This window comes from Papio anubis, chromosome 10 (genome assembly GCF_008728515.1).
Source record: "Papio anubis isolate 15944 chromosome 10, Panubis1.0, whole genome shotgun sequence".
NCBI classification, from domain to species: Eukaryota; Metazoa; Chordata; class Mammalia; order Primates; family Cercopithecidae; genus Papio; species Papio anubis.
The window spans coordinates 51,907,864-51,920,513 of record NC_044985.1 but is presented as its reverse complement, the minus strand read 5'-3'; the positions used below and the strand labels follow the sequence as shown (position 1 = coordinate 51,920,513).

At 45.2% G+C, this 12,650-nt stretch overlaps 1 protein-coding gene across 7 annotated transcripts in view; it reads left to right on the top strand.

Moving 5' to 3' along the window:
- The first annotated feature begins 1,576 nt into the window (after nt 1–1,576).
- STK39 (serine/threonine kinase 39) overlaps nt 1,577–12,650 on the top strand; it is a 292,939-nt gene continuing 281,865 nt past the window's right edge. For 3 of the 7 annotated variants that reach the window (XM_021923695.2, XM_009182373.3, XM_017946624.3), the window contains exon 1: nt 1,589–1,933. In XM_021923695.2, the coding sequence (XP_021779387.1) occupies nt 1,717–1,933 (217 nt within the window). In that variant the 5' untranslated portion in view covers nt 1,589–1,716. Of the gene's footprint in view, nt 1,934–2,634; nt 2,921–12,650 lie in introns of those variants that run through there. The other 4 variants (XR_002516134.2, XM_021923696.2, XM_003907566.4 and 1 more) reach the window with 3 other exon arrangements.

Below are 12,650 nucleotides of genomic sequence, written 5' to 3'. Positions count from 1 at the left end.
AAGTCAAAAATAGAAATTCATATGACAAAATGGAAGTCACATTCATTTGATCATTTTTCTTTTCCTTTAAAAACAGTCCTTAAAAGTTCTTTGGGGTAGGGTGGAGGCAGCACTTGAAGAGGTCAGCAGCCATGGCTTGGTATAAAGAGCTCCCCTGTTCCTCAGAGGCCTGGAATTTGTTTACGAAGGGCTCTGTTTCTTGACAGACATGACAAGACACAGTTTTTGAACTCCTCTGCATCAAAGAGTGTACACTTACTTCAGCATGAACTTCTGCTTCCAGACCAGAGCGAGGTAGCTACTTTACTCCAACTTTCGTAATGCTCCAAGAGATTAAGTGCCCTCATCTTCAGTGGACATCAAAGTTTTGATTAGACAACTAACTTTTCTAATAAATTTCTGGGCTTCTTCTGAATAATCTTTCAAAAATTTTAGGGAGATTTCTGTACATACACTGGGGAGACAAAATCATGATTTCCCTGGAGTTTTTATTACATCCTCATTATTCTTACCTATTTCTTCAGTAGTCCTAGCAATGAGAACCAGACAAGATCACCTCGGCCAAACGACCAATGCTATTGGTTTACTGCCCCGTTTCAGTTGGAGACAAGAATGGTGGATCCTCGTCACCTCCACGGAGGGAACACAGAGAACATTCACTGTTAAAATATGATACCTATAATCAGGAAAACCTATGGTTTTACCATAGCAGTTTTACAGATGAGGTTATTTTTGGGGTGTTGAAAAAGCAGCAATTAAAAGTTCCAACAGTTTATTCATGCCTCAATAAATTATTTCCCTACCAAGTATACTCTAAAGAAATACCTAATGTCTGGCCTCAGTGTCCTCACGGGCTAATGTGGCAATTATTAAGCGTGTAGAATTTGAGCAAACTTTCTAAACCTCTCCTGCATGTCTTACTCTAATTCCACAGCCCCTTAAATCGCCTCCCTGGGATCCAAGCGGCTTGGAAAAAATGAAGAAGTCTGAACAGCCAGGGACCTAAGGAATCAAGTTTCATTTACTAAGAAAAACTAGAAGGACTGCGATTAGATTAGGCAAGGTGGGAAAGGGATACTGGCAGGTAAAGCGCCGGAAAGTTACAACTTGGGTTATTTTCTAACTGGCGTCTTGCAAAGGGACACCGTGTAGGTATCCCGCTCGCTAACTTGTAAATGAACTTCACGTTCTCTTTGGTGGCAGGAGAATTCTGAATGTGAGAACCTGGCGGCCGTTCAACGACCCCGCCCTCGGGGTCCCCAGGGGGCGTCCTCTGGCGAGCCTGATTGTCTGGGGCGAAGGCACAGGGCTAGCAGCGAGGGAGGAGGAGAACCAGGGCCGCCGGCCCCGAAAACACACACAAAGCGGCCTGACTCTCCTTTGGTGGGAACTTCCCCGGCCGCCAGCGGAGCGGGAACGGGAGGGGGCGGCGGGGCGGCGGTTCCCTTCGCCGAGGCGGAGAACAGCGCGCGCTAGGCTCGGGGCGCGCGGCGAGCGCAGCGGCCGCCGCCTCCTCCCTTCCCCGCCTCCGCCGGCGCTGCCTCCTCCCTCCGCCCAGCTCGGCCTCTCTTGCTCCCTCCCCTCCTGGCTGGCTTCGGCGGCGGCGGGCGGGGAGGGCGTGCGCCGGCCGAGAGGTGTCGGCGGCGAGGCAAAGGAAGTTTCAAGTGGAAGGTCGTCCACCCGCCGGCTCGTCCTCCTGCTCTCCTCCGCAGCATCATGGCGGAGCCGAGCGGCTCGCCCGTGCACGTCCAGCTTCCCCAGCAGGCGGCCCCGGTGACAGTGGCGGCGACGGCCCCAGCGGCCGCGACAGCAGCGCCGGCCCCAGCAGCTCCCGCGGCCCCGGCCCCGGCCCCGGCCCCAGCCCCAGCCCCGGCGGCACAGGCTGTGGGCTGGCCCATCTGCAGGGACGCGTACGAGCTGCAGGAGGTTATCGGTCAGTGCTGCGGGCGCGGCGGGGCCGGCACAGGCCGGGCGCCGAGGCCGGGCGGGAGGCGCGGCCGGGGGCGGGAGGGGGCGCGGGATGCTGGGCTCGTCTGCATGCACGCCTTGGAGGCAGAGCGGCCAGCTTCAGGCCTACCGGCTTCAACAGTTTTTTTATTTTTTAAATGTATTTGTTCGTTCTCTGAGCGCTGGTGCTGCAGGAGGCGGCGCGGCGGATGTGACTCGCACTGCAGACGAGCCGCATGCTGCAAACTTTTATCTCCCGGATCGCCGGGGCGGTGGAGCGGGGGACCCGGCGGCGCCGCCGCATCTCCCTCCCCCCGCGTGCCGGGGCCGCAGCCCGTGGCCGATGGCCACGCGGACAGGCAGCCACGGGTGGGGTGGGGTTGCCGGGGCGCCGCCCTGGACTTCCAGTGCCCCGGGGGCCGCGTCCTGGGGGACTCTGCGGGCGCAGCAGCTCCTCTGCCTCACGTCGTTACCCTCTCGCCGTGGGTAACGGGGCCACGTAGAAGCCGCGGAGGCGCCAGTGCTTTCCCGAGGCCGAGGAGGATGCTGGCCTCTCTCCCTGACAGCCGCCACTCCACGCCCGCCTTGCAGCCCGGCTCTCAGCGCCACTCGGAGCGCCGGGTACCCGCCTCCCTCCGTGCCAGGGTGCGCCGCCTGCCGCCCAGTCCGGCCCCCCGGGGAAAGCGGGTGCCCTGGCCTCCTGCCCTGCACCGGGCCGATGCTTCCCTCTGGTCCAGGCCGAGCTACAAGAGTGAAACCCGAGGCTGCCGGTGATCCGCTCCCTGCCTTTCGATGCCTTCTGGCCGGCTCACAAATATCACCTTATCTTACATTTTTAAATACCTGGCAGAGTCGCAGGGCTCGGCGTTACTTTTTCTTGGGCCAAGCACATGAAGGGCCAGGAGATTTGTTTTGTCCCTTCACCTATTGGATCATCCAGTTTGAGAGTCTTGTCACTTAGGGAAGCCTCCAGGTAAAGTGGGCCCTCAGCGTCTAACCTTACTGACGCAGGGATGGGATGTTGCCTTCCCAGAATCTTGGTATGTAAGTACAGCGATGAAAAAGGTGTTCAGGATATTTATCTTAAGTATTTTTTCTAACTTTCACTTAAAAAAATTCGTCACCTCCCTTTAAAACAAAACAGCTACAAAAATTTCATTAGGTGTTTAAATGAGCCTTTATCACCTGCTGTTGTGGAATAAAACATAGCATAGACGGAAATATATATATCACTATATGCGTAGAAATACGTGAGAAAATGTTGGGCAGGTCAGTAACCTAGGATATATACAAGCTTCAGATAACCTATAATAGGCATCTGTAGACAAAATTCTTTGAAAACCCAGATCTTCCATAATTTTTGACCAAAGACTCTCATGGGGTGAGTCTTCATGTCACTGCCTGAAATAAATAGCTTCAGGGACTTCTCAAAGCCTGGAATATTCCATGGAAACCTCTTTAACCTGGCATATAAGCCCTGTACCCTCAACCTGCCTGCCTCTTCCCATTGTCTCCTCTCACTCATTGCTTCCTGAATACACCGCTGTCTTCCGCACATCTGGTCCTCTATTCTTTGCTGCCTTGCAGAGGCTCTTCCCTCCCGTGAGTGCCCATCTTTGTGTACTAAATCTCACTCTGCTTCCAAGGTGAGTGTGAATATTCTTTGAGAGGCCCTCTGCTTTCAAGGCAAAATGCTGTGGTTTCTTCTGCCCCTCTTTTTGCAGACTTTATAGCATATAACCTCATAGTTGTTATTTGTGCAACAAGATCTGAAGGCCTGCTATGTCCCAAGCATTGCCCCAGTTGCTAGCAATATAGAAATTAAGAAAAGATCCCTGCCCTAAGTTGTTAGGAGACATAGGGAAAGGATCCTATAGGATGTGATGAGTAAGTGCTGGGAGAGCCTGAAGGAGGGAGTAACTGCCAGGAGAGAGAAGGAAGCGGAGTATTTCTTAGTAGAGGTCATATTTGAGCTAGGTTTTAGGTCTGAGTTTGTAAGGTGCTTAATTATTTCCACTGTTACCTTCAGTAACCAGCTGTGAACTCTGTTTCTGACAGGAAGAGGTGGGCCATAAAAGTTGAATAATGGTATCTACCACATAATTTTCCATAGAGTCCACAGGATTGGTAGAACTTATAATCAATTTATATACCTACTTGGTTAATTATTAGGGTTAAAATACAGACGTTGCCTTTTGAAAACAGTATTTTTTTGGTGAACTAATAAAATCTGAGTTTAAGTTGAGTGGGATTAATGGCAGAACTTCTTTCAGTTTGCAGTCCCAGCGGTGTTAATTATGGTGGTCAATTTAGTGGAAAAAAATAAAATTTTTGTTGTTGTTCTCAAACTCCTCTCAAACAGAGTTTGAGAACAAAAACACCTGCTTATTCTACCCTGACTTTTGCACATTTGCATTGTGGGAAGGGCTTTTCTATGAAAAATAGGAAGTTTATCTCATATTTTCCCAACTAAAAGAGAAAGAGATGGCCTGTGTGGGGGCCCTGTTATTGAAAAATCAAATTGCTGGATTAGGTTTTTCGCAAGGGCTTCATGTTTATAGGGAATTACAAACCTGTTTCCATTTAGGGTTTAATGCTAGTTGAGCGATTAAGACTGAACTTGTGGTTAAGCACTTTTGCTTAAACATTACATGCAGAAGTTAGCAGTTCAAACACTGAACCAGTTTCAACATGAACGCCAGTTGACAGCCTTTGCTTCTACCCGCCATACGGCAGGTGTCATATGATATGACTCCAGCAGTGTGAACCGTGACCAGCAGCAGGAGGCTCAGATGTGCCTGAGCAGAAAGCCAAAGGAGGCACCGTGTTTTAACTTTCCAGCATGGCACGGGCACGGAGGACTTTTTCTTTATTTCCTTCTGGGCAGAGTTTGGGGCCCCCAGGATTAGGAGAGAATAAGTTTCCTAAAATCCAAACAAAGCACGTTCAGTTGTTTGACTTCTGTTTTAGAAAAATAAACACAGGATTTTGCAAGCCTAAAAATAAAGTTTTCTCTTTATTGTATTGTTGTTCTTGTGTTTTAAAAGGTTGGTGGAGAAACTGTAATGCTCTTAGGAGTATTCTGGTTCAGAAGTTTATTCATGACCTGGAAGTGATGTAAAATCGATTGGAAGGAGTTTTATATTTACAGAGGGGTTAAAAATGTTGGAAATTATTAAATTCCTTCTTCTAGCCATTGATATCCTTGTCTTAGTAGATTTCAAATATTTCTATCTTTTTGGAGGCTTTCCGACCTGTTTATACTCTTCAGCCTTGTTAATCTTTGTTCCGTACCTCTCTAAAGAAGGAATTTGGGGGTGAGTTGAGCCCCCAAAGGCAGGTACCCCTACCTTTAGAAGTATAAGGGGCACTTAAAGCTATGCCAGTTGAAAACTTAGTTTATTTGTTGGTGGTATTAATAATATTACCTAGATTTGCTAAACAGGGAATGAAAGTGAATCATATAAGTGTTTACTTGGCCGTCTGTAATGGAATGGAGCTTCTCATTCAAAGAGTTGTAGTCACTGAAGTACCAGTTTCTGTATTTGAATCAGATGATTCCAGCAGTGTTGTTATCTTTGCTGAATTTCTTCTGAGAAACACTAGACTCCTGCCTCAACGTATATGTTTGATTTTCTTAGTTTTTTTTTTTTGCAGGATGCACCTCTCTTTATGTAGTTTTCTACTAGATTTCTCAGTGTTGCTTTACTTTTGTCCGGGGTGGTCATTTAGAATGACCTAAAAGTAACAAATTGCCATCTTAGTCAACACGAAGAGTTTCAGTTCTAGAATCCTGGACGTGGTTTGACAGAGGGTTCCTTTGAATGCTTTATTTCTCTCCTATGAGGCTTTGTTTATCCATTGAGGTATGTTTTCCTCAGGTCCAGGTAATAGTGCCTATGGCCAGGTCTTTAAGCCTCTCGTACAATGAGATTGTAAACAGCCCCGGGCATTCCCACTTCGCTGTGTGCTCTCAGAGTTTCTGTGGATTTAAATGGTTTGGGGATTAGAACTGGTTTTTATAGATATCCTAGAGGCAGTCTGAGGACAGTGGTACCTTTGCTGGCACTGGGGTAAGGGAACCGGAGCGCTGAGTGTGTGTTCTGATCTCCCAGACCTTTACACCAGGCTGCCTTGGTGCTGCAGTGCATTCTTTGACCTTGATTAGTTTGTTTGTTGTTGTTTTTAAAATACTAAATGATGCCTGAGATGCTTTGTCTCAAAGAAGACAGGGCTTTGATTTTAATTTCATTTCACTTATTTTTTATAAGTAGAAAAATGTATATAGAAATGTTCTTTTGTATTTTGTATTTTTTTTTTTTTGATGCAGGGTCTCACTCTGTCGCCCAGGCTAGAGTGCGGTGGTGCAATCATACCTCACTGTAGCCTGGAACTCTTGGACTCAAGTGATCTTCCCACATGAGCCTCATGAGTAGCTGGGACTGTAGGTGCAAACCATCATGCCTGCCTATTTTTTTTTTTTTTAAAAGAGTTGGGGGTCTCACTATGTTGCCCAAGCTGGTCTTGAACTCCTGAGCTAAGCGATACTCCTGCCTTGGCTTCCCAACGTGTTGGGATTACAGGTGTGTGCCTGGCCTCTTTATATATATAATTTTTCTTTCTTTCTTTCTTTTTTTTTTTTGTAAGACAGAGCCTTGCTCTGTTGCCTGGGCTGAATTGCAGTGGCACCATCTCAGCTTACTGCAACCTCCGCCTCCTAGGTTCAAACAGTTGTCCTGCCTCAGCCTCCCAAGTAGCTGGTATTACAGGCCCGGCTAATTTTTGTATTTTTTGTTAGAAACGGGGTTTCACCATGTTGGCCAGGTTGGTCACGAAGTCTTGGCCTCGAGTAACCCGCGTGCCTCAGCCTCCCAAATTGCTAGGATTATAGGTGTGAGTCACTTTGCCCGGCCTCTTTTGTATTATTTTTATTGTGGTAAAATATACACAACAAAAATTATACCATTTTAACCATTCTTAAAGTGTGCAATTCAGTAGAATTAATTATATTTACAAGATAAATACTCTTCTAGCTGTCATGGGGCTGGGGGGAGATCTCAAGGTAAAAAGAAACTATGGTAAAGTGACTGTAATCCTTTATATATGTATTTGATTTTTAACTAATGATATTATGAATTCTTCCCTGACTTTTATGGTTTATTGTATACTACATTTACTGACGGTGTTTGAAAATAAGTTGCAGTAGTGCCGGCCCTGGAGTCCGACAGCCTGGTCTGTTTCATGTCCTGCAATGGCAGTCACTGATGCTGCGACCTTGAGCAAATGACTTAGATGTGTCTGCACTCAGTTTCCTCATTGGTAACATAGAGATGATAAAAATAGGGTTGTGAGGAATGAGAGAATGTAAAGCACTGAGAATCGTGCCTGGCACACAGCATGCTTTCAATTAGTCTTAGCCATAACTTCTATAGACTTCATTTGCTAATCAGATGCAAGTTATCAGGAGAGAACACAGTCCTATCTTTGGCAAGATTCTGGAGTGGCTTGAAGAGTTTCTCTGCTATGCTTCTAGCAGGGAGGAGGTAGGAAGGAGAGGTTGTTCCCTAGTCCCACTCTTCTGCTGGGCTGCTGGAAGGGGCTTATAAGGGGAGAGGCCCCCGGGGATCTGGCTTCTCCTTGCACCTCCACTGCTATGGGAGGAAACTGAAGAGACCTGTGGAGCTCCTGGCGATTTGGACAGCTCAGGGGTTTAGGTGCCAAATGGCCCTCTGACAAGTGATGAGAGCATCCTGCGGGAAGGTTGCTGAAGAGGAGCAGCCCATTATAAGAGGGCTCCGAGAACAACCTGCTAAGACTGCACTTTCCTCCACCTCTGAGTTTGCCTGGAGGCTGCCATGCTGGCAGGAAATGCTGCTGACTAAAAGAAACACTCCCTGTGTGTCCCAGCCAGTGTGAGGACAGAGGCCTTCATTTTCAGATAAAGTCATCACCATGGCTTCCCTGTCTCCTTCTTTCCTTCTCTGCTTTTCCCTCAGTTTATAAATATTCTCAAGCCGGTCTCTTATCTTTAAATGACAAAAGAGAACAAAACAAAACACTCTCCCTGTTTCTTTCTCCTCTGGCTACTCCCTTATCTCATTTCTTCCTTTCACTGCTAAACTGTTTCAAGGAACCTCCCTTTCCCTCTCTGCCCACTGCAGTCTGGCTTCTGCCCTTTCCCTGAGAAACCCAAGTTACTCTCTCTGAAATCACCGTGACTCTTCTGTGGCCAGAGCCAGTGGACACTGCAGTCCTTCTTTCTGCTCTCTGCAGGGTTAGGTGCCATCTTTCATTCTCCTTTTGGAAAGGCATTTGCTTGAGCTTCCATGCCATGCCTTCCTTCTGGACTTCCTGTACTCCGCTGCCTGCCTCGGATGCAGGATCCACATCTCTATCTGTTTGAGGCTTCAACTACCACCTCAAATGCCGAGATCTTCCTGACTATAGACCAGTGTTTGGACTACCTTTTTAATGTCTTCGTTTGAATGTTTCACAGGGACTTCATACAGTTAAACTCATTGTCTCTCCACCCTTGCCTCAGTCCTAATCTGGTTCCTTCTATATTCATCTTCTTGAGAGGCTGGCCATCCTGTACTTTTCTGTCTTCGTCCATCTCTCACATCTGTTTGGTCACCCAGTCCTAAATACTCCACCTCCTTGAAATCTTCTTTGATTTGACTCTGACTCTTCATGTCGGCCACCACTGGTTTAGTTCAGGCCCTTATCGATTCTTATTTGGATGATTGTAATAATTTCCTAATCAGGTTCCTTTTTTCCATTCTTGTTTCTGGCTGTAGTGTGCATTACTACCAGAATGATACTGCTATACCAAAATTCTTTATCACGTTTCTCCCAGGCTGAAACGCCTTTAGTAACTCTCCCATCATTCTCAAGACTAATTTGAAGCACAGTGCTTAAGGTCTTTTGGGAATTGTCTCTTGCCTCCCTTTTCAGCCACATCTTGTCATTTCCAGTCTCAGGACAGACTCTTCAGCCAGTGGGAACGTTTTGTAGTTGCTGAAATGCCTCTTCTAGGCAAGATTTCCCTCTGCTTGGAACACCATTCCAAGACCCTTATTCCAAGATCCTTCCTTCCATTTTCATCTATGTAGCAAAGAGCTCTGTCTCTTCTTTTAAATATTGCCCTTATTGAAGTATAATTTGCATGTGGAAAAGTGTACATATAAAAAATGTATATCTTGGTGCATGTTCATGAATTGAACACACCATGTAACCAGCACCCTGACTGGGCCTCCCTTCTCATACCCTGAACAGGTGGTTTCTTGTCACACAAATAATCTCTGCCTCTAGAGCCCCACTCCCGACTTGCCCTTCAGGCTCTGTTGGGTCTTTCGCTCCTTGGCAGTTCTCATACTGTCTGCAAATTGTTTCTTCCTTGCCAGCCTGGCTGTAGACTGTTAAGTCTTCTTTGAGGATAGGGTCTCTCATCTCCATACCCCGCATGTCATAATAGGTATTTAATAAATGTTTTCTGGATGAAGGTCTGAGTTTTGGATAAATACTCCCTCCTCACCTTGTGGAAGAGGAACATTGCCTGACATCTAAAAATTTGCCTCGCTGGATCCTGAGGATTTGATCTTGCCTGTGGTTAATGATGGTGCTTATTTAGTTGCGTTTGGGCCAATCAGCTTAAAGGACTCTGTAGAAATTAGCTCATTAATCCTCACAGATGAAGAGTAAGCACTTTGAGTGCATCCACCTGCATGTGTTGTGGAGGTAGGCATGCAGAGGCCTGGCTCTCCTGAGGTCATAGGACTGAGAGGTGGCCTTTCTGGCTGGATGAAAGGACCCAGAGCTCCCTGCCACAGTTCTGGCATCCATAGACATTGTAGGGTGGAGTGGGGAAGTCCCACACTGCCCTTCAAAAGCTCTAGAGCTTTGTTTTCTTGAGTATACCAGTGATCTCTGTCTCTTGCTGTTCATGTATTTATATATAACGCTCACCTTGAAGTTCTGTGGAACGTCTTCCTGTGTAGGAATCAGGACTGCTGGAGACCATCAGGGATATAGGTGAAACACAGGAGCAGAACTGCAGAACAAGTGGCTTTCAAAGGTTGTTATAATGGCAGGAGTTCTATTTTTATAAATTATAAAAATATTTTTTTAAGGGACTAACAGGATAGGGTGGGTGTGGTACCTGCTAAGACCATAGAACCAGGTCATTCTTTTTAAGTCAAAACCGATCTAATAGATGTTATAATTCCTTTACAGTGTACTTTTTGGGAAAGTTTTTTTTCCTATTTAAATATAATTCCCCATGTAATCATGTGAAGTCATACATTCTCCTCTAGGATAGTTTTGTTTAGATTATACCAAAACAGCTCTTAGTCGAAGTGATTCAAGTGTTTCTCTTTTCCCTATCTGCCATTAATTGGCCAAGTTTTTGATATTAGACAAGAATTCAATATATTAATTAAAAAGGCATTTCAGACTTGGCTTAACTGAAAAGCAGAAGAGAAATAAAAATCCTTTAGAGAATGGATTGGCAGTACTTTATTTCTAGAGTTGATTTAGATAAATACTTTGGAATCTGTTGTGAGTAAATGATATATTTCAAATTTCTTCTCACTTGCCAAACAGTCATTTGAGAATAAACTCTGGCTTAGCTTTAAGAAACTTCTTGGACATTGAGGATTGAGATGAATTGACCTTTTAAACTGATTGTGTAGTTTGATATATGGGAAAACATTTTAAGATAGAAATGGTAGAGACCTCTACATTCATATTATCCCTGATTTTTTTTTGAAACCTCTTCCAGGTAAGTGGCATTTAGTATAATTCTCAGAAGCCTAGTATTGGGGGTGCTCGTACGATTCTTCCCTTAGGTAAAAATACACATTTTATTGACATTTATGGGTTTAGGTTTCTAACCTTTAGTTACCACTGGAGCTATTTGTCAGAAAAACTAGATGGAAAGTAGAGGTGGATGACCTCTATGATAGATCTTCATTCAGGGAGTATTTTGGAAGCCAGTGACCTGTGATAGTTGTGAGACTTCTCATAATCATTCTGTGGATTAATTCTTAGAAGAATCAATGATTTTGTTTTGAACTGGTTGCATCAATTTGAACCAGAGTTTGTATTAAGGGTATTCCAACTGCTTATTTCCTACTCTGTTTAGTCTGGGGATTGAAAAAGAGTTATATTTTGGGGGGTTGGTGCCTATTGACCTATCCTGTGTAGCTTAGATTTTAATTTGAATCATCTGGTTCTCTTTCTTTCTCTCTGGCAATGTCACTATCTCTCTTTAATTATGGGGTGACTCAAGAAAGCAGAGGAAGAGGAGCAGCAGATGGGGGTTCCTGGGGAAAGAATGGCAGGTCATTGCTGGCTTTTATAAGTAAGTTCCTAGGGTGGCACAAGAATATAGAGAGAATTAGGAAATTTAATTTTAGAAGAGACCAAAGGAAAAAAAAATCCATCCCAGCTGCTTTGTCTTGTAACTGAAAACTCTCTAATGGCCAAAGTTGAAGAAACTTGCCTATGGCCACAAAGTCCTTAGGATCCCAGACTCATGATTCTGCCCTAATTCAGTATTTTCTTCCACTTATATCACATTGTTTCCTTATTGGTGTAAAGACAGATGTTAGAAATGTTATTGACTTGGGCCAGCTGTGGTGGCTCACGCCTGTAGTCCTAGCACTTCGGGAGGCCGAGACAGGCAGATCACAAGGTCAGGAGTTCGAGACCAGCCTGGCCAATATGGTGAAACCCCGTCTCTACTAAAAATACAAAATCATTAGCCGGGCGCGGTGGCACATGCCTGTAATCCCAGCTACTCGGGAGGCTGAAATAGAAGAATTGCCTGAACCTGGTAGGCGGAGGTTGCAGTGAGCCGAGATCGCGCCACTACACTCCAGTCGCGCCACTACACTCCAGCCTGGGCAACAACAGAGCGAGACTCCGTCTTAAAAAAAAAAAAAAAAGATTATTGACTCAATAAATTTTAAACTATTAAAACTTTTTTTTTTTTTTTTTTGGTAGAGATGGAATCTTACTATGTTGCCCAGACTCTTCTCAAACTCCTGGCCTCAAGTGATTCTCCTGCCTTGGCCTCCCCAAAGTACTGGGACTACAGGCATGAGCCACTGCACCTGGCCTATGACTCAATTTTAATAGAGTAAAAATATATCCGAGAACATATTTATTATATAGGAATCAGTAAAAATCTATGCCTTTAGGGGCATTTAAATGATTTTTATTTACCTATATTTATTCATCAGGGCATGTTTATTTAACATGTAACCAGGTTATATGTAAACATACAGTGTCTTCATTTCAGCCATCACCTTTTGCTTGGCCTATTACAGTAGATTATATTTTTAATCTTGGGTGATCATCTGTCAGTGAGGTGGAGGTGGATGTGTGTTGTAAAGTAAGGTTGAGGAGCAGGAAGTTGAGGGTTGACGAAAAGTACGTGAAATAGACATACTGCATGACCCATCATTAGTTGGAGGGAGGTGGTCCCTTAGGCGGGGCTGGTATTTTATAACAGAGCAGCAGCAGTGTTCCCAGAAGAAAGGGGCTAGCACCACACTGTCTAGCTTGGTAGCCACTAACCACATGTGGCTATTTACATTTAAATTAATTAAGTAAAATTAAAGAAATAGGATATAGTCCTTTGGTTGCACTAGCCACATTTCAAGTGCTCACTAATGAACTGTGGCTACGACTGCCTTATT